Here is a 22,869-nt window from a genome sequence, read left to right on the forward strand (position 1 = left end):
CACAATCTCATGCAGTTAGCACCCTCTCATCTATTGAAAAAAAAACCTTTTATTTATAAAATGAGTTCATTTTATCTTCAAAGTGAAAAGCTCTCACTCATTTTTGAAAACAAAAGGCATTGCAGTGCTATATGGGTTCTGTATACAAAATAAGATCTATTAGTACACTTGGCACGCCATTCTCCCAAGCACCTGTGAAAACATCTTCAATAAACATTTTTACTTAAGAAGCTCTCTCTCTTCTATGGTGACAGCCGAAAATATTTGTTGATTTCTATAGACAACATTTCCCTTTCTCTCCTCTTAACAGTTGTTTCCATGGTGACAGGGCTCAGTTGAATTTCTGCTATGTTCTTTTCAATTTGCCAATGAAAGTGTTGTACAATAGAGCAACCTCTTCCTACAGAATGTCTGCTTTTTCCTGGAGGCAAATGTGGTTCTAGCAATCTAGCTAGGAATGTCAAGGTTTCTATTCTTCTGTATGGACAGAAATCTGAGGGAGGTTTTCAAGGAAGAAGGATTTTCATCTCTTTTGCTATCTTACTTCAATGCAATAACATTTCCATGTTAAGTCCCATAGAAAGGAAGGAATGAGGAAGAAGTGTATTTCCATATTCAATTTCAATGTATCTCTGACTCTGTGTGCATATTGTTTGGTTAACCTATAGTGTTACTGTTGACTATTGTTCATATCATGAAACACAGAATGCTAAATAGTATAGCACAACTTCAAATAACCAAGATCCCTCTAAGAAAAGGACTAGGTCATGAAACTTGGCATCGGGTGAAATGATCAATTTCCTTGGGAAGAACAAAGATAACAAGGAGACCACACTTCCTGAAACGCCTCCTACAACCTCCTACTCTCACCTAAATATTTACTCCTGGATATTCCTGGGAGAAACGGCACAAAAGCTATGTTCAAAGATGAGAGTCCAGCGAGTTGAACGGATATCAGCACATGAATCTCCAGATAACTCTGAAGAGCGTTTATGTAATTGTCGACAGGTTTTCACCTCAGCTCTGATTAGAGTGGCTTCAGTGTTTTCTTCCACTTTGTTACCTGGCAACAGACTCTCTCTATCTCGGAGTTCCGTCAGCATGATCCTAGCCGAACCAGAGGCTTATATAAACACACATGTTATAATCACAATCTAAACCCAGAGCAATCTTCTAACACTATCACATTTTTACACATTGGGAATTTGAAGTATATCTGGTGGTCTCATGCCTTTAACTCATTCACAAAGTCGTGAGGGACATATGAGGTATGTGTCTAAGTTCTCTCGTCTTCCCCTTCATACCAACACATTCCAGCATTGCCATCGGCCATGCTTTTGAAGAAGGACTTAGGCCTTTTCAGAATTCCTGAATATCCTTTTGGCATAACATGGAAAATAATGTGGTTTTATTTCCATGAAGCAAGCACTACAATGTAAATGCCACTCCAATTCGAATTCTAGCTGTTTTAGGTATTTGAGGGTAGCTTCCATTCTTTTATTCAGTACACATTTTATGCCAGCAATGTCTCAATAATAGCTCTGAAATTAATTACAGAGTGGAAGTCTTTGACACAGGCCCTTTTGGCATAGTTATTATGTGTCAAAAATGTAGCATATGAATTGGAAGTTGGCTGGTATGAGGACCAGTATTTAAAGCATCAAGTAATTGGATATAATCAAAACACCTGTACAATGTTGTGTGATAAAACATTTTTGCAAATGTTCTTTCTGGCCACATGGCAAAACTCTTCCAACTGAGCAACAGCAGCTGCTTATGGCTTTTTTGTGCCATAGCGTCCTCTAGTGGACACAACGAACGACACCTCCCTCTGATTTATTTATTTTCTGCAAGAGTCATTATTAGCAATGTATGTGTCCCATTACTTTTGCGTCATCCACAAAACCCTGAATACATCATCATCAATCATTCAATACAGTTGCAAGACATAACAAAAAATGAAATAAAATTAAAAAAAAAACAAAAGCCATAAATCAATTTCCTGTGTTTGAAACGCCTCTGCCCACATAGTGCTCATCCTCCAGTGGTGATTATCTGTGAGCACCCTTATCCCCTCAGTCAACAATGATAATTCCTTCCTGTTTGAGTACTCCTACGTTTATATGAAAGAGAAGAATAGAGAGCAAGAGAGAACCAAAGAGAGGGCCACAGAGAGAGAGAGAGAGAGAGAGAGAGAGAGAGAGAGAGAGAGGGGGAAGAGGTATTTGTGCTCCTAATCAGGTGACAGGTGTGGGGGAGGACAGAGCTACTACTGCAATGAACTGCTACTCCATATCAAGATGGCAATGTTGCCATAATCAAGGCTCATGCTCTGAATCCAACCGACAGCAGTCTTGGTGATTCACTCTCATTTCCTGGTCAGTCTAATTGGCAGTAGAAATGGCGCAAGTTAAGTCTTTTATTCAGAGACGCCGTGACATGTGTTCACAGCATGCGGTGTAAAGCATGCAACTCCCATGTGTGTGGGAGGCATGGAAGAGTGACAAGACCAAAAACCTCTATTTAGACATATCTATGGCCCATGTCCCACAGTACACCAAAATCAACTGCCGTTGGCACAGATAAATGACACGTATGACAACCACTATAACTTATGGTGACAATAATACTGCACATTAAAACACTAAAAATGTACAGTTGTGGGGAAGACTATCTGATATTACCATGACAAGTGAATCTTTGTGAGCTCTAGCTGGCTACTGAAAAGGTGAGTTAAAAAATGAGAAATGCAATCAAGAAGAGGGGCAGAACACTAGTACTATATGGAAATCATGTCTCTAATGATAATACCTACGTACAGCTGAGAGTGTCACAACAACCTAATTGGCTAACTGGCATAAAATGACTCTCTCTCTCTATTGCCCTCTCATTCCCCCCACAAGAATGTGTGTTTATAATATAACAGGTGGCATAGTCACAGTTGTCTTCATACCACTATGCATGCAGTGACATTGAATATTTAAGCTTGAGTATTATATTGTCACTCCACATGTTCTGAAATAAAGACAATGGCTTGGCTGACCTATACTGTACAATGACAAGGACCGATGGGTATACTGTATATTATTACAAACAACTATAAATCACATGGGAAGAGTTTACACATATTAGATCAACTATCTTTTTGAGCAAAAGAAATATGCTGTGGTTATGTATGATACAGCTAAAAACCTTGTGCATATGATTGCATGACGCATGTACTCACTCCCATTCTTTCCTGCGTGCCTGTGGCGTACTCTGGATCTTGTGTGCCTGGTGCGCCCGCACCACGTCGCGCTGGTCCACGATGCCCCCGCGCCGCCGCATGATGCTGCCAGGGCTGAGGGGCGGTGCGCCGAGCCCTGCAGACGTCCCGTCCCGCGTGTACGCCACGTCGAAGGTGGCGGCCCGGGGCAGCAGCGGCACGCTCCCCGAGACAGTGGGCGGAACCTGGAGGGAGCAGGACCGCGAGTTCGGCGTCAGACCCTGCCGTCCAGCCACCCGCCAGGCCTCGGGCTCGGGCAGGGCCAGGAAGGAACGGTGGAAGGTGCCCCCGCTGCCCGCATTGCCTCCGCTGCCCCCAGCTCCAGGCTGCTGCGGTCCACTGGGGTCTGGCCGAGGGGAGAGGGCACCATCTGACCCGCCGTGCATCTTAGCAGACTGGATCATCACACCATGGTGCTGAGAAGGATAAAAAACAGACAAGAGAGTTTTAGAATAAGTACCGGTAGTTCATTTTCATGTTCTATTGGAAGATATGTAAGATATAAGTTATAAGTAGAGTCCTTAAACCTTCAACACTGAACTTCTTAGGGTTGTATTTAGACATAGCAGGTGGGTAAAAGTTCATTTTTTCCACCTACATTACTTTTTAAAAAAGTGAATCATTATTCTAGATTCTTTAGATATAAAGTGAAATATTTCAATCTTGATGATTATGGCCTACAGCTCATGAAAACCCCAAAATCTGTTTCTCAAAATATTAGAATAAATATGTTATATTACAGAAATGTCGGTTTCCTGAGCCTTCAATCTCTTAGTCTGATTCAGTAAACACAACCACAATCACGGGAAAGACTGCAGACTTGATAGTTGTCCAGAAGACACTCATTGACACCCCCCACAATGAAGGTAAGCCACAGAGGGTCATTGCTGAAAGGGCAGGGTGTTCACAGAGTGCTGGGAAGGGAAAAGTGTGGTAGGAAAAGGTGTGGAAGCAACCGCAGCCTTGAGAGAATTGTCAAGTAAACCCAATTCAAGAACTTGGGGGAACTTCAAAAAGAGTAGATTGAGCCTGGAGTCTGCATCAAGAACCCCCACGTGCAGACGTGTCCAGGAAATGGGCTACATTCCTAGTGTCAAGCCACTTTTGAATCAGAGACAAGGTTAGAGCATCTTTCTTGGGCTAAGGAGAGACAGAACTGGACCGTTGTTCAGTGGTCCAAACGGAAATTTAGCATTTCATTTGGATATCAGGGTCCAATCAAGGTCCCAATAGTCTGGAGGAAGAGTGAAGAGGCACAGAATCCAAGTTGCTTGATGCCCAGTTTGATGTTTCTACAGTCAGTGATGATTTGGGGTGTCATGTCATCTGCAGGTGCTGGTCCACTATGTTTTATCAAGTCCAGCCTTCTACCAGGAGATTTTAGAGCTCTTCATGATTCCATCTGCTGACAAGCTTTATGGAGATCCTGATTTCCTTTTCCAGCAGGACTCGGCACCTGCCTCCAGTGCCAAAACGGCTAGTAACTGGTTTGCTTACTATGGTATTACTGTGCTTGATTGACCAGACAACTCATCTGTGAACCCCATAGAGAATAATGGTTTATTGTCAAGAGGCAAATGACCTTAAGGCTGCTAACAAAACAACCTGGGCTTCCACAATACCTCAGCAGTGCCACAGGCTGATTGCCTCCATACCATGCAACAATGATGCAGTAATTTGTGCAAAATCAGCCCGAGCAAGTATTGAGTGTATAAACGAACTACTACAGTACTTTAGATTATTCAGATTAGTTAATTTATTTTCAAAAGGTCGACATTTCTGTATTATAACCTCTTTATTCTAATATTTTGAGAAACTGATTTCGGGTTTTCATGAGCTGTAAGCCGTAATCATCTAGCCTAGAAATCTAGACGCACCCTAGCGACAGCAAATGTAATTTGCAGCCAGGGTAGTCTAGCAACTCTCCGTTGGCTTGCGAGCTGGAAAAAATCAAGTTCTGAACTTCAATCAGGCCAATCACATCGTGCATCGGGAAAACGCATGGGACTCATGAGTTGTAGAGCTATCCTATTGCGTGCAGAGGGAATTTGAAAGAAAACCGTTTATCCCGCCCCTCGGATTGAGCACTGCGAATGGTGAGTTCCCAGACCCTACATCTTGATGTGGGTCTGGCTCGTCAGGGTAGTAATCATCAAGATTAAAACCAAAAATGGCTTGAAATATTTTACTTTATATCTGATGAATCTAGAATGAAAGATTCACTTTTTGAAATAAATTAGGAGAGTGTGGGTGGGTGGGATGAACTTTTCCACGATATTCTATTTTTTGGAGACCCACCTGAATGTTGAACAAAATAAGGTATGAAATTATTAAAATGATGGAATAATGAGAAATATCATACCTGAATAACACTTTGGTGTGGTTTTAAAACCCTGGACAAGACCTACTGATGCATATTAACAAAATAATTCAGCAAAAAAACAACAAGAAACAAAGAATCACCTCCGTCAACAACCATGCCTGTGGATTTTTTGCCTCAATTGACAAACATCAGCTCAGTCCAAGACGCCCACTGTCTGATTCATTCAGTGCAAACACACTGTATGTATAGTTAGTGAGCTTTTTGAAGGCTCTTGAACAGTTGAATTTATAGGTTCTCCTATGAGCCCACACATAATAAGAACCCTTAAATGTCACATTTAGCATATTATTGTGCATAGTGCTATAAGACACACTGTAGCCTACTTTGATTATAGTGAAATTACATCCAGCTTCATTTAAACACTTGGACAACATATGCCAGAGTGACATGGTATAATGTTCTCTTAGAAGTACAACGAATATGAAAGTCACAGTGGTGCGGCATGCATGACTCACTTTTTCAGCTGATATTGGCAACAAGTGTGCAGTAACAGAGCATGTGTCACATCATAGAGACATAAGAGTTAACTTACAGGGCAGGATGCACTTACTGTATTCATTGTATTTCTTGGGTCCCTTGCTAATTGTGCTTAGCATACATGTACCTTTGGAGCAAATGCTTCTTCAAATAAAGTAGTCCAAACATTTGTTTATGTTTATTATAAGTTATTCAGTTGTTCTTCAAGATGCATCGCAAATGTGCTGAAAAAGATTTTGGACCAGATCGCTCCTCTGTCCTCTACATAGAGCTGTTTGGAGTTGGAGTTCAGTCGCAAACAGAAATCATTACCTCCCATTGGGCTCCCATTAACCAAGCAACAGAAAAATCATGCTGCTGGCTGTATCTAGGTGGACTTGGAAAAATCTCCTGACATTACTTTGGCAAAGCTTAGCAGAAGAGGAGGGTGGGGGTGGTGGGTGTGCTGCAGGGGGGGATACTGGCTTTAAAGCTATCAGCAGCCAAAAATGCTGGCCTCGACAGCTTGTATGGGGATGTCTAACATACTCTGTATTTTTTAAACCGACTTAAAATGTGAACACTTATTAGTATTGACATAAGAGTGTTTGTTGCTGGAGTTTGAAAAAAGGCAGTGGGTACCAAAGATTATTTGGTGGGTACTGACTAGATGCTGGTAAAACTAGATAGTACATACCACATAGCAGTACATGATAGGCCTATGACCACCATGGTTTTGCCACCTGCTACACAAAGTACATAAAGCACACATCCCAGGTTTTCTCCCTTCTCTACAACTCCCCTGCAACTCTTTGTACACCTCAAGGCTTACATCCTCTTCCCTTGGTTACTCAGGGATTGTTTAACAATGCAATTCAACAGCACACATAGTCTCCACTAACTGAGGTGCTTGAACTGTAATAAAATAACAAAAATATGTGTAATTATTAATGTACCAAACTTCACCATAATGTGTGTGTGTTGATGTGTGACCTGTGAGCAACAACAGAAAAATGCACGTCTGTATCCACATTTTCTGTGTGTGTTCGCCTCTGTGCATGTAGTGTGCGTGTGTGCACATGCATGTGCACTGAAAAAAAGGGGAAATGGGGGTTGTTGAATTTACAAAAATGCATTTATTATATTTAACATGATTATTTTATGTTCCTTCTCCAAACATGTATTAATCGTGTAGAGCTATTTTAATCTTGAGAAATGTCAAATGTAGGAATTTAAGTTATGTTAGGCGAAAAGAAAATTATTATGTTTTGTCTAATGACTCTGCCCACTGGCTTTCAGCAGCATGCCAAAATGCCAGAACTACTAAAGTATTTTGTGTCCACCATTTTTCCTCGGCAAGAAGTTGGAAGCGCTGTCCGTTGGTCCATTTCAAGATCATTCATTTGGAGAGCTGTGTATAAGGTAAAAGTAATTAAATCTTACAAAATGTTTGCCAAGTACTTAAGACACATTTTCCCTCACAAAGGCAATGGTTTTATTTGCTAGTAACGTCGAGTAACATGAGTAAGCTAGTGTGCTGCAGGTAAGTGCTCAGTTAGCTAACATAAACGTTACATTAGGTTAGTGCAAAATGCATCATAGTATTAGGGCTAATGTTTCTGGAAATGTGCTTGCTTATAGTATGTGTTTGTATAGTATGAACATGTGTGTAGTTCAAATCTGTTTGTTGTTGCTCTACACTTAAAACTTTGAAGCTAACTTTTTAATTTAGTTGAATGGGGTAGTAGCTTAGCTTCTACTGTGGGGAAATGTAGCACTATTTCTAGCAAGGCGCCAAATTTGCTGCTCCACCTGATGATAGCTAATGAAAACTAGAAAAGCATTTCCTGAAGGAAATACAGTGCATGAAAATGCTAAAATATGATGTAAAATATCATACAGAGTAAAAACAAACTATATTGGTTGCTAGGTAGATGAGGTTTAATATGGTTGGAATGGCTGAACAGTTAAATAGGTGGATAGTTTAAATGGTTAAATTATTTAGGTAGATAGTTGACAATAACTGACAGTTGGAATGGCTCTAATGTTTGCTAGCAGTTATACTAACTATGTTAACAAAGATAATAATGCTAAGCAAGTTACTTAACTTAGTTAATTTAGCTAATGTTTTCTAGCAGTTTTTTTAAATGTTAATAATGCTAATGCTGTTGACTATGTTAACAATGCTAACTATGTGACTTAGCTAACTTAGCTAATGATTTATAGCAGTTATGCTAAAATACTAAGAATGCTAACATGCTAACCATATGACTTAGTTAACTTGACTATTCATTTTTAGCAGTTATGCTAAGAATGTTAACTATGCTAACTATGCTAACCATGTTACTTAGCTAATCATTTTTGGCAGTTTTGCTAAAAAATGCTAATAATGTTAGCAATGTTAACATGCTAACTATGTTAACCATGTGACTTAGCTAACCTAGCTAATCATTTTTATCAGTTTTGCTAAAAATGCTAACCATGCTAACAATGCTAGCAATGCTAACATGTAAACTATGCTAACCATGCTAACTAGCTACAGTGGGTAGGAGTCATAGTTGATGACAAGTAACAGTTACAATGGCTCAACAGTTAAAAAGTTCAGTAGTTTAAAGGGTTAAATTGTTTAACAGTGAAATATTGTAGTGAGGACTTTTATTTTGAAACAGTTTTTGGCAGAGGAAGTAGTTGAACAGGGTGTGTAGTCTTAATAGAGCCAGTTTGTATGCTTAAAGCCTGAGACACTGACAGTTGATCCAGGTGGCCTGGCCACCTGGCAGAAGATTCTAATTGCTGTAATGTCATAAAGGGCAATGTTAAGTCAATGGGGAAATTTTGATAGTTTTTAATTAATAGTTTAAAAAGTATAAAAGTTACAAAGATGAAAAATACATAGCACTCTTGTCCTAAGTAAGACCTACGTAACATAGTTTGAATGAAGTTTCTACGTTAAACGGTTGAAGCTGCATTAAACGCGTTAGAAGAAGAAGAATAAGAAGCCTAGGAAGAACAGTACAGTGCATTTTCATGCAATGTAATAAGAAGCCTAGGAAAACCAGTACAGTGCATTTTTATGCACTGTAAAAATGCATGTTATAACTACACATGGACAACCGCGATTTCAGAGGCTGTTGAATGCTTAATTTCCAAGCTAAGACAAATATCTTGGTCTGAAATTAATCTACACGAGATGCTGCAGTTGTTGATATCAGTCTCTTTGTCATTGCAAGGCTTAAAAAAGGCTTTAAAAAACGCTCCAAACATAGTCATTATCTTAAGGCAGCAAGTATGTATCTCTAGCCCTTTTGAGTGCTGTTGGTTTCTCTCTCTTCCCCTGCATCTACTTTTTCAAACTTGCATGGAGTTGTGGACCTTGTATAATTTTTTGGGTTCTAGTAATACTGATCTGTTTTTTTTTGTTACAGCCAAAATACAGTATAGCCTACATAAGAAACATGCATTTAACAGTCAATTAACTCCAAGGGCTTTGGCTTGTTCTGTGTTCAAAGTTGTCGAGAGTGTGCGAGTGAAACGTCTTTCTGATGTTGAGAAGAGGAACAACAGGGAGGTGGAAGGGAAGACATTTGCATACAAGAGAAAATAAGTGGTACGTGAGACACCCATGATCAACGACTTCAAGACAAGATGGCCTGCGCTCTTTGAAGTATATGAGGTAGGCTATACGATTAATGTGAAATCACAGTCTTGAGACTTGTCTTTGACTAGGATGAGACCAGCAACTCCCAAAGTAGTCTGAAGATGTGAGCTGGTAGTTTTTCTCAAGTCTTTCCAAAATCTCCTGATGTGTGGAAGTCTTTAGAGATGGTGTTTTCAGGTTGTCTGTAGTAATCACTGTGATAACTAAGCGATTTCTCTGTCTGTTCTTATTCTTGTTTTCAGATCAACACAGAATTTAAGCGAATCACAACCCCTGCCCCTGCAGTCTGGTTTCTTTCACAGCTAGATTTGCTGACAAACTTCTGAAGCTGTTTGAAAAGAGAGGAGGGCAGATAGGCAAGAATCTACGGAGCATTTCGTCACAAATGAGTCAAGTAAGAAAACCTTTTATGGGAAGGCAATTTTAGTGTTGTACTATATGTTTTAGAAAAATGCATGTTTTCATTTTCTTATCCTACTTGACAATGCAGGCCGGGAATGCATTCTTAAGGGGCTTTGTGTTTACCTCAGCGATGACCCAGCAAATCCCGTGTGAGAGTTTGTGGTGAGTAAGAATTATTTCATTTTTCATGCTGAGCGCAAGTTTTTAAGCAAAATTCACACTTAGAGGTTTTTTGATGCTTTTGATGAACAATGAGATGCTTTTATCAGTACGAAAGACACTTGTTGTGAAGGGGTGCTAATACTTTTGACTGTGCAGTATTCATTTCCCACGCCATTTTGGTAGTATTTTGTGTTGAATTTGGGGTTTTAGTTGTGTTGAGCTATTGAAATGATCCTGGTTTGGTTATTTTATCAAAAAACCTCCAAAAGTGTGTGAGTTTTGCTTGGAAACTAACATTGCCAAAAACAGAAAAACAGAATAACCAGCCAGTGGGTCAGATATCAATATAAAGATAAAGTTCTCACACTTGGTTCGAGAAGACGAATTCATGCCATCAAGGAGCCACCGAGGAAACCACGATGGGGATCTATGTTGTGAGGCATGATGCCACCAGCAAACCAAAGGGCATGGGGATTGTCCTAGAAGGTCAGCAGGTACAGCAGGACCAGGACAACGTAGCATTAGCTCCTGCCATGTTATTTGGCTTAGTGTATTATTTAAACCTTGACTACCCAAAAGAACTTAAGTTTTTGAAGTGCTCCAGAAAGTTGTGATGGAGCTAGAGGGTAGTTCACTGTCTAAGAAAGCCCAGCTCCTGAAAAACAGACTCAGCTCTTTAGAGAACATCTCCTCTCATAGCACCACTTACAACAAGTCTTGCTGATCCTAGCACTTACCACCCGTCTTGAACTGACACTCAACTGTTTAAAAACAGCACTCACTGATGCACTTATTCTTACTGTACTCTACCGTTTTTAAATTGTCCTAAAATTGTTGAGAAAATTGCTTTAAAACGTAAACTGTTTACCATGTTAGTCGCTTTGGTTAAAAATGTGTCAAATGTAATGTAATGAAATGCCTGACAAAAGTGGATCTGCTGTCAAGTGTTTTGAAAAAGACTGTATGTATGTAATTATGTAGAATGTAAAAATAAAGGCTCCTTATGCATTATTTATTTCCATGTATAATATAATGTAGAATTAAGTAGAATGTAAAAATAAAGGCTCCTTATGCATTATTTTTTACATAAAATCATGTTTATATAACATGAATGAATCATGTTTGTTTAGCAAGAAAAAAATCGGTATATTTAACATGACTAAATCTGGTTAAGAGAACATGATTTTATAATGTGCAACTTATGTCCATGCTTTTTTCATGTAAATCTGAAAGACGTTTTTTTTCAGTGTGTGTGTGCGAGCAGGTGAGCTAGTGTGTAATTGTGTGTGCAAACTTGTATACCCTGCCAGTATGTCAGTGTCTGTGTGTGTGTGTGTCTGTATGTACTGTGTGTGTGTCTGTATGTACTGTGTGAGTGTCTGTGTGCATGTTCGCCTGTGCGTATACTGTCAGTTAGCATGTGTATGTTTGCATGTGCCTGTGTGTATACCTGTGTAAGTGTGTGTTTGCAAGTGAGCTTTTTTTGTCAACCTGGCATGCCTGCCAGCGGTGTGTGTGGGAGTAGCAGTTCAAAAGGGAACGTATCAGCCTAATGAGGCTACATACATGTACATGTGAAGTATCATGTGCCACGATGGTCCAGTGTCCCGGGAATCGTTGACTGAACAATAGTGAAATAAAAAAAATATTAATGTGGAAAAAAAACCTACATGACTGCGCTGTGCTATCCAGCCAGTATCTCTTATATCGGACCAAACTCCAGGGGGAAATAATGTTGTTTGCCCCTTGACCAGCTTCAGTAGGAAAAAGCAGTTAAATCACACAGCTGTAAACCACACCCTGTTCACGCAGCTGCTAGTGCCTTCAAAGGAGCCATGTGTGATTCCCCAATCACCCTACACTGTAACCTGCCTCTGCCTGACCATTTGGATGGCCTTTAACACTGCCATATTCTACTACTGAAGTAGACCAGCTTCTGATTCAACCTCATTAGTAGCTCATCTACATATTCAACCAGCATAAAGGAAAAACTCAGAAAAGTCTTCAGATTGGCAGTCAGAACAGCACCTACTGAAACCTTTAAAGTAATACCAAAGAGTATTTTGTACCTTAAAATAATGTTTCCAAAATCGTTTCAGTGGTTCATCAACTCGTAACAAGGTGAACGGCACTTATGCATTCTATCGGCTATAACCGCACTATGCAAGTTTGCCAGATCGGGTAGCGGATCTGTAGTTTGATGGAATGAGACATAAGAAATTACAAATTTGACTTGCTTCTGATGTCGCAATACTGTACATAATACTTTCATAAAATCATGCAACATACTCTACCTTGTCTGTGGACATTGTTATTTCCAAAGCCGGTGCTGGATAAACAAATAGTGTGCGTGCGACAGAGGAGAAGTGCTTTGGTGTTGCTTTAAAGGCACCCAAAATGCCATTCTCCTCATAACATTACCAGCACTCATTTAGCTGATTGGAAATTTGAAAGGATTTCCATTCATTTTTGTTGAGGGCATAGAATGGAGATAATTCAACTCAGGGCCCTAAATCAAATGCCAGGCAAAGTACAAAGTTTAAAGTCTATCTAAAGATAATTTAATAACTATGCTAAATCTATTTGCAAATTTAATGTCATGAGCAGTATCCTAAGCACAAACACTGGTGGGTCAGTCCGAAGCTCTCACACGCCACATGATGGATTTAGTTTATGTACAAGACCTTTGCTCATCGACTGACTTTGCACTTTGCTCAGCGTTTAAATTAGGGCCCCCAGACTCTACTTTTAAAATCAACTTTGGACAGTTGTAGGAAAAGCTCACATGATAGACCATGCTATTCCACTCTATTCCACTATGCAAAATATGTATCAGACGGCCTTCTAAAGAGTGCCAGAGCATCCCAGTCTTCTAAAGAGTGCCAGAGCATCCCAGTGGAGTCTGTGGTAAAGGGAAGGCTCATCACTGGTGATCATTTCTGCTGCGGAGACATCTTTCAGTGCACCTGCCAACCTGTAATATGTACCAAATGGTGTATTCTTATTGTTCCTGCTCTGGTATTCAGACAACTTGGGGCCAGGAAGAAATTGAGGTGTGAGAAACCCTAGAATCGGTATGGGGGAATGCCTCTGAGAACCATCCCAGTCAGGGTGTTAACATTTAGGGGGTAGGATGGACTTTTGAAACAGAATATATGCCAAGAGGAGCTCAGAGTCACTCTTCAAGACTTATCAAAGTTCACTCTACAAGATCAGTGCCCAATAGTCCCGAAGAAACATCCTTTTTTCCTATGAAACACCTTGTGTTTTTCCCACAAACCACAGTGTTAAACCACAGGGAAAAATATTTCTATGTACTGAGTGAATGTAAGAATGTATTCATTTCTTTTAAAGGCAGAATTTTCTCTGCCCCCTTATTCTAGTTTATTTAACTATCTACACAGCGATTGCTGCCTCATAGGGAACGTGGCCCGAGTCTCTCCATAGCCCTGCTGGTTCATAATCCAGCCTGGGACTTCACATGGCTCTAAAACTTATTTTCAGAATGTTTTAGAACAAAGTTATTAAAGTTATTATGGATGGTTTGATTGTCTTATATTCTTCCTTCAACGTAAATCACTTAACTTCCTTTCCTTATCAACAATATCCAGACCTGATTTCAAAAGAGCCAACAATTCTCAGCTAGTTTTCCACACTTCATGACAGCTCTCTTAACTCTTCTCTCCTGCCACCAAACCACTCTCAGCTCAAATCCCTGACTATCAACCCTTAAAACCCTAATTTAGCACAACTCTAACTTGGATGAGAACATGCCAATAAAAATGACACCATTTATTTTCTCAGTCTTTCTATCCGTTTAGATGGCTGATGCAAAAGATCAGCACTTAAATGGACACTTGTGCAACGACTGATTCGAGGACATTTCTGTTTTCAATTTGCAATGCTTCAACATTGAACTGCCTGGCTGGTTCACAGAAAAGCTGTGCTGAAAGTCTCAAGGATGTTTCATTTTCCCCCCAAAGTATTTTAGTGCCCTCAAACTAGAACATGCATTCATAGTTAACTGTCAATCCATTTGGTCAAAACACTCTAACCTCCCTATATCTGAACTTTTCTTTAACGTAAAAAGCCTTTTAAGAAAAGCAAATAATTTAACAAGTCACTTATAAGAGACGCTTACAATGTTATCTCAGTCATAAGGCTGTCTCTGAAGTAAGATCTAAAATATTCTAATGTGTCTTTGTTTCAAATTCAGATAATTTTGAGCAACATAAGATTATGTTATATTTATCAGATAGACAAGTAACTTAAAATATCACTGAAATATGACATTAAAAAATGATTAAAAATGAAAAATGTCATATTTTCAGTTGAGGTCAGACAGAAAAGGGGTGGAAGGAACTGAAATAAACAATTTTGAAGGAATGATCTGAAAGAGTGATCTGATCATTCATGGAAGTGAATCTGATTTGATATGGTATTTGCCATGGATGCAACGTGCCAACATGGGTGAGCAGTGGAGGCACTTGCTTTCAGCATGTCGGAGATGGTGAGACAGAGGCACCAAGGCCATTGCTATTCACCTGTGGCTGAAAGGAGCATTATTAGGAGTGGGTGAGAGGGAAAGTGACTCACTCATCATCAGCGGAGCTCTTCTGGCTGAGAGTGTGCTGGAGGAATGACAGAGAAATTGCCAGTCTACCGCTGCCGTAACCCACCACTGTCGTACCTATTAGGCAATCAAGCCCGAGGTTTAAGGAACACATTGTCAGTTGCATGAGCACATTGTCAATAGCATGAATACTCTGCCACAGCAGACAGAGTAGGCCATTTGGTATAGTAGACTACTTGATATCAAGTGGGGGAAAATACTGGATCCCCCCCTTACACTTGGGAAAGCACAGGGAAAGAATTCAGCAGGTAAGTACAACAGGTGTCTTGTTTATTAGCCTGTCAGAATCAAAACACAATCATGCTATGTCCCCACAAAACGAATAATGCAAAATGCACAATTATGCATGTCAGCATATGCAGGTGGCTGCCATTATTTCTGAAGTGATAGATCAAGCATTCAACAGTGACACTCAGGATGAATTCAATGTGCTAAACCTTAGTAAAGACGAACCGAATTCCATGGGGGAGGATATCTTCATTATCATTACAAACGCCACTCTGTCCCCAGATTGGCACTGTGAAAATATATGCCTTGCATTGCCTTCGGGAGAGAAGCAGAGCTTTTTGTGTTCAGTTACACCCCCACAGAGCCAAACTGATCCAAACGTCAGGCTGTTTGTGATTATGTGTCATCATTCGTTTCTATTGCAGACATTATTCTGCAGTCTTTTACACATGAAAGTAAGCTAAGTTAGTTTGTAAGTGTGATACAATTATACCACTGCATCAACCTGGTATGGGTTTAAGTAAAGCATGAAGAATTATCAATTGCGCTACAAGGGTGAGTCGCAAAATTCAAGGGTGAGTCGCAAGTACCCATGCAAGGAGAAAATAAAACAAATATCTTGTAAATAATAATAATGAAAAATAATGTCTGAATGCTGAATTTAAAACTGCAACACAGCATTCCACAGTCGCCACTCTTTAATGCCCCAATTAGACTAGGATCATTATTCAACGACTTCTGGCGTCGACACAAAACATGCTATATAGGCTAAAGACCAAACCATTCATTCCTCTGATCTTTGTTACTTTTTAACCGCTGTTCTTTGAAGGACAATATTTATGAGACTGCTGTAAAACTTGAGGGCGCTCCTCAAGTCTGTTTATTTCTGCATCTGTCTTAGGTGTCTAACGCAACAAGAATGCAGTGACTCAATCAATCAGCCCAGACCAAAGCATCCTACTAGACAGCATTTACATCACCAGCCAAAACATTCCCGTAGCGTTGAACACGTCAATTTGTAAATTAATTAGCCTACCTAAAAGTAAATTCAGTGCGTCCGTCTTGCGTTCTGACACTTCGGGGGCTTGAAATGTTTCTTCGCTTCCTACAACATGCCTCTAAGAGTAGAGATAAGCCAGTGTGGACTCCCGGTGAGAGGTGCCGAGCCAGTTGCCAGGTGTAGCCTGCCGCACGAGGATGACAAGCGGCTACACGCTATTGTAAATACCAGGCTCAGAAATGATTCATGAAAACGCCTCCAATCTCTTTCACTTCACGTGTGATGGCAACGCTCTAGAAATTATGAGTGCATACTGCGACAAATATTCATTGACCGGGGGATTTTTAATTTAAGCCTATAGGCTAATTTAGCACGTTTATGTAGCCTATATATTTCGTGTCTAATGTTAAAAGTTCGTTTGTTTTATTTACTTTCTTTAAGGGTTTTTACACATTTTCATTTGGCAAATCTATATTAAATTGTTTGCCCACGCCAGTAACAATTAGACAAGTTATACATGAATCAAAATATCTACAACATAGCCTAGATGAGTAGCCTGGTATGGCCAACATATTTTCCCCTATAGGAGCATTCATACCAGTAGCACTTAAGTGGTCTTTAATTGGCACCTCTTGCTGGCTCAGCTCTGGATTATGCCAGAAGCCTAAAATAATCCACTCTTCTACATCTACCCCCCACCCACACACACACACACACACACCATCTATATGTATCCCAGTCACAAGAAGGTAGATTGGCCCCTATACTGGTTTGTAGGCTAATTCTGAACCTGTGGCCCCTCCCACACAAGTCAGCAAGTCTCTGTCAACTGTCTTCCATCAGCTCTACTTAATTTTACACTACAACAGGCTACTGTTATTGTTACTTAGATGAGCAGATCTGAAGATGGTTCTCCTTATGAATTGTGATAAAGTTGCAAAGGCAAATATGAACCATCTTTTTTCAAGTGTCTCATTCAAACTTAGTATTCCTACAGCCATGTCTCTCAAATTAAGTGCCCTATTCCAAAAGAATACATTTACATCTACCTATTTAGGTACACACACTTTTATCAAGAATTACAAATGGAACACCACAAAGTTGCACTATCAGGATCATTTAAAGTTTGGAAGTATTAAAAGTACAGTATGTGGATTTTCTACTTTGTATTTCTTCGGATAATAAAACTGTATTTCATTGAGGATATAACATCTTTAGACAATCGCTTGGATGAAGGTTTTATACACATACTGTATATGGACACATATATTTTGTTTTTAGAGGACCATGTTACCTAAATAGATGTCATGGAAATAGTCTACATCATTTTTCAAGCCAAATAGCTTTTACTATAGACCCTTTCAACAATAAAAACAAAAACAATGCTTGAACATTCTATTTGGGCCCCAATCTACTTCCTCTGCATTAAGATAACATATGGAATGTTAAAAAGGAAGTCTTGTGGGGCCAACTATGATGCTGATAATGGAACTCTCTTGAAAGGGTCCATAGCCTGCTGTGCTGCTGTTTGCAAGGCAAACCTGTTGGATAGTTAGCTTGATGGTTTCCAGTGAGCAAATCCATAATGCCTCTTAGATACTTCTGAGCACATTTAAAACTCAGAAAAGATGATTATTTGTTTATTGTTAATCACATCTGTCTGAATTTTATATGGGCATTCTGAGCCGGGGGCAGCAGTGGCCCACTGGTTAGCACTCCGGACCTGTAACCGGAGGGTTGCCGGCTCGAACCCTGACCAGTAGGCACGGCTGAAGTGCCCTTGAGCAAGGCACCTAACCCCTCACTGCTCCCCGAAAGCGCCACTGTTGTTGCTGGCAGCTCACTGCGCCGGGTTTAGTGTGTTCTTCACCTCACTGTGTGTTCACTGTGTGCTGAGTGTGTTTCACTAATTCACAGATTAGGATAAATGCAGAGACCAAATTTCCCTTACAGGATCAAAAGAGTATATATACTGAGCCAATTTTGCAAGTTCGGTGTTAGCAAACACACAAAAGTTTTTACAACCTGAGCCCACGGAAAACCTCTAAACCCATCCCTTTTGTGACACATAAGACATGGCATTGTATAACTCCACTGCCTGACATACAATACAGTCCATGCTATTTATCGTCATGGTTCCCATACGTGAATAAAGCTCTTACCACCAGTGTTGGTCAAGTTACTTGGAAAAAGTAATTAGTTACTGATTACTTATCCAAGAAAGTAATCCAGTTACTTTACTGATTACTTATTTTCAAAAGTAATTAGTTACTTTACTAATTACTTTACTTAGTTACTTTTCAAAAACACACTAGCTATACACAACCTATACGCTTTTTTTAAAACTTGGTTTTATTAGTTTCAATCTTAACTTTTTGGTGTGTATACTCCTTCATTCGAATAGATGTAAATAAAATACAGCAATAAAATAACCAAAGTCTCTATTAACATTTACATCTTTTAACAGTTGCAGTGCAGAGAGGAGTAGGCCTAATGCATTTACCAAAACAGAAAATGCTGTTGCATGCCACATTTAGGCTGTTCTAATGTCAAAGAAGAGTATGTTTGAACTGTGTGTGTGCAGTGCCGTTGCTGGCTATTTTGGTGCCCAAAACACAAATAAAATTATATTGTAATATATATTATTTAAATGATAATAATGAGAGTCATTTTAGTTTAAAATATTTCTTAAGAAATATTACTAATTTGATGCAGTTTAACTCATTTATAAATGGTGCGCTGTCACTTTAAGAGCGTCTACAACTCTCATCAGCTCCATTCAAATATAAGCCATTGGCTAGTCCACAAACTCCACATTTAGCACAATATTAGCAATAATGATGACGATATTAAGTTGGTATAAACAGCTAGCTAGACATTTTCTGTTTGCAATTAAGAGTGATGGCTATCTGAGTGGAATGTGTTTCAATCGGCATAGACTACTGTGCTTCATGTAAATGCTTAGTTTAGGGGAAAAGAATCAGGCCTATTGAAGACTTCAACACTCACCAGCCCCATTACAAAACGGCAAAGACCACATTATATTTTTGTCCATTTTCCAAATCACAGTGAATGCAGACAAAATATTATTGTCTCCTTTTATAACGGGCCAGTAGGCTACAGGGAACCAGCGACGTCCTCTTGAGTCTATTTTCACCTGTTGCTGCAGCCGTCATGTCGGGGGATCTGGGGGTGTCTCAATGAGTTTCACATTCCTGTGCCGGCTTGCTAGGTGCTTGCTCAGATTTGAGGTGGAATTTTTCGCTGTAGACAACATTTTTCTTCCCACGCAGAGTGTAGGCTACAGCGTTAATGTTTTTTTCGTAATGTCTGAACTGTAATGAATTAAATGCTCCATGTTCGCGCACTCTCCCGCACTCCATGTCTTGCACACGTGTGTCTGTTATTTACATCTATGTCGCGCAGCTACGTCATTGTCACGAGTTAGTCTCACAAAGCAAAATCCATACAGCAAAATCCCAAATTATTTTACTGTCTATGGCAAAATCATGGTTTAGTAACGCAGTAACGCAGGCAGCTTGCAGGAAAGTAAAGTAATCTCATTACTGTTTTGCAATTGTAATCCCTTACTTTACTCGTTTTTTGAAAAAAGTAATGGGATTACAGCAGTGTTTCTCAAACTGTGGGTCGCGACCCACTACTGGGTCGCGGAGACATGCCAGGTGGGGCGCGAACTGACGTGAAAAACAGTATTTTTAATTTATTTTTTTATCTGTAGCCTGGGCCCAGGTAGCACCCGATGCGCAATGGACGCACTGTGTTTTTCACAGGGAAGCGCTCGTATCAAGGCAACAGTTAGTCCCGACCTACATGAGATTTTGAACGTTGTTGTGAGAGTGGTGAATTTCATCAAAACCCGGCCCTTAAAAGCGCGTCTATTCTTCGCACTTTGCGAAGAGATGGTAGCTGACCAAAAGGCTGTACTGTTTCACAGCGAGGCAAGGTGGCTTTCCCGAGGTAAAGTGCTGTCGCGCGTGTTTGAGCTCCGAGTCGCCTCTTCTTGGAGGAAGAGCGCATGTTTGAATCTGCAAGCACGTTCACTAATGAACATTTCTTGACGAAGCTGGCCTATCTTAGCGATATATTTGATATATCTTAGCGATACATTTGAGTTAAATGTCCAGTTACAAGGCAAAGACAAGCACCTACCTCACCTAGCAAATAAGATTACTGCATTCACCAAAAAAACTTGAGTATGGGACAGGCGCCTCGATCGCGACAGTATTGTGCCTTTGAGATTTCTGAGCGAAATCGCTGAAACGTCTGATTGGGAGCCACTCTTGTGATCCCATGTATTAAACAGTAGGCCTACATCACATCCCTGCAAAGTTTATTTAAAAAATATTTCCCAACCAGCAGTGCTCAGTATGACTGGATTATGGATCCATTTAATGCAGCATGGTATTTCATTGAATTTGTACAATGCTGTAAAATGGCCTATGCTTCCTAATATGTTGCTGGAAAACAGAAATGTGTGTGTTATGTATTTGTTTATTATTATATCTGCAGCACCAGCTGATTTTAACTCTGTTGAAGAGGATATATTTAGAACTTGTCATTATTTCAATAAATTTGACAATTTTAAGCTTGACCTACCACTTTCTTAGAGCGATGAGGGACAGGTGGGGCTCGAGAATGCCCCCTTGATCAAAGTGGGGAATGAAAGAAAAAGTTTGAGAACCACTGGATTACAGTAACGTGCATAGTTCGAATTACAGGGGGTACTGGGGGGTACTATACCCCCCAATGAAGACCCAGTACCCCCCAAAGAGACAGAAATATCAGTTTTGGGGGGGTCAGATAATTTTTCTCATTTTATCTTGAATTAATTATTGTGCCATTTTGAAATTAGTTTGGCACAGATCCTGTGTTGTTTTTATTATGCACAAGAGGGTCTGACGTAGCTAAGCCTACATAACATTAGTGAAACCTGTGGAAACATAAAGAGCCAAGTAGCCTAGGCTAAATAGTACATGCTAGTATTTGAATTTGTTTTTAATTGGTTGGTAGGTCTATTGTTTTTACATTCTGTTATCGGATTCTTGTAGGTTACCGCTCTGTAGTTCTTATGTGGTAGTATGTTTTTTCATAGTAGGCTATATGCTCCTTAATCACATTAAAGATTGCTTAGGTTTCACATATCTCTAGGCAATTGTGCTGATTTGACACTGACTACCAATGGAAAATTGGTTTCTGTTTATACAGTAGGCTAGGCTATATTAGAGGGTTGGATCTTACCTCCAGAGGGGTATTTCACAAAACCTAGATAAGGGATTAAGCTGGGATTTTTAGGTTATCCTGGATGAATTTAGCCTTGATTTGGTTTCACAAAAGAGATGGCACATAAATTACCATGGGGATTTATTCTCTGCACCTAGCCTGGTCCCGACCAGGCTAACGGCCAAGCTAAGTTAATTCTAATGGTAATTATGTTGTCTTATTGGTTCAGCTAGCTGTCATTCACATCAGACCTCCGTGCTCATTTTTAAGGAGCTTTATTCCATTTATAAACTATTTGCTAAATGTATTTGCTCGCAAAACAAAACAGATTGTCTGCCTACTACCATATAGTTATTATTTTAATTGTGATAACCTTATAATTATTAACATAGGCCTAGGTAGGCTACTTATTGTTTGCTTATTTTGATAGACGTTTGATGAATAGCCTACTGTAGTTGATTGGAAGTGGAGGGGCAAGTTTTCGAAGGTATTTTCAACTATAATATTAAGGTAAATCATACTATGTGCATTCTTTGCAGTGGCAAGCGCTTTCTTAATGATGTTGTGTGCCGAGACAAGGAAGCACTTACACGTGGGTAAATTTGCATTCAGTTGGTCTACCACGCCTACTTCTGCTGTTTTACAGAAATAGCCATGATTCCCCATTCTAAAAAGTATAACTTTACTTCATTGTTAGTCTATATCAAAAGCGGTTGTTCACTTTGTGTGAATGACGCTATTTTCCGCGTCTTTTTTATTCCAACCGGGGGCACTTTGGAGCAGAAACAAGAACGCGCACACATCCTGAATTACATACACCTGGCTTGACATAGTCGCTCCTACTCATCCTGGATTGGCATTAGTGAAACGAGTTGAGCTAGGATGACCAGACTACGCTATGTCAAACCTCTTTTTATCACTTATCTTGGATGTCTTAATTCTGCCTTTGTGAAATACCCCTCAGGTCATGAAATCTAAAAATAAACCAAATCAATATGTCATGAAATAAGCAATAGGCTTCTTGTAAAGGTATTACTTTTACTAGTAATTAGAATGGTATTTCAGTGCACTTAACTTCTAACTTTTGAGAGTTGATCAAAACAGTTCTCTTTTGGATATAATAACAATGAGATATTCTGTAGCCAACTAATTATCAGTTTGTCGCATGTTTACACCTTGTATGTGTGTTGCACAACACATGTTGCACTTGGCGATCACGATGGGGATTGATATGGTAGTGGACCATGATGGTCATAGAAGAAGTGAAGGAGCAGTACCCCCCAATTATGGTGGGGTAATTCGCACTCTGGTAACGTGTTACTTCTAACGCGTTACTGCCCATCACTGCTTACCACAGAGGCGTAGAGAAATAACTCTCCATTCTCACCTTCTCGCTCTTCAGTATGCACTGAAAGTAAGAACGATACATATCAAACAACTC

At 39.8% G+C, this 22,869-nt stretch overlaps 1 protein-coding gene across 1 annotated transcript in view; it reads right to left on the bottom strand.

Annotated features, from left to right (window-relative positions):
- LOC125305852 (voltage-dependent R-type calcium channel subunit alpha-1E-like) overlaps positions 1–16,330 on the bottom strand; it is a 62,181-nt gene extending 45,851 nt beyond the window's left edge. Inside the window, 3 exon segments of the mRNA XM_048260880.1 lie at positions 3,227–3,681; positions 14,923–15,016; positions 16,224–16,330. Of these exon segments, the coding sequence (XP_048116837.1) occupies positions 3,227–3,669 (443 nt within the window). The 5' untranslated portion in view covers positions 3,670–3,681; positions 14,923–15,016; positions 16,224–16,330.
- Positions 16,331–22,869: the final 6,539 nt, after the last annotated feature.

This window comes from Alosa alosa, chromosome 1, assembly GCF_017589495.1.
Source record: "Alosa alosa isolate M-15738 ecotype Scorff River chromosome 1, AALO_Geno_1.1, whole genome shotgun sequence".
Taxonomy (NCBI): Eukaryota; Metazoa; Chordata; class Actinopteri; order Clupeiformes; family Clupeidae; genus Alosa; species Alosa alosa.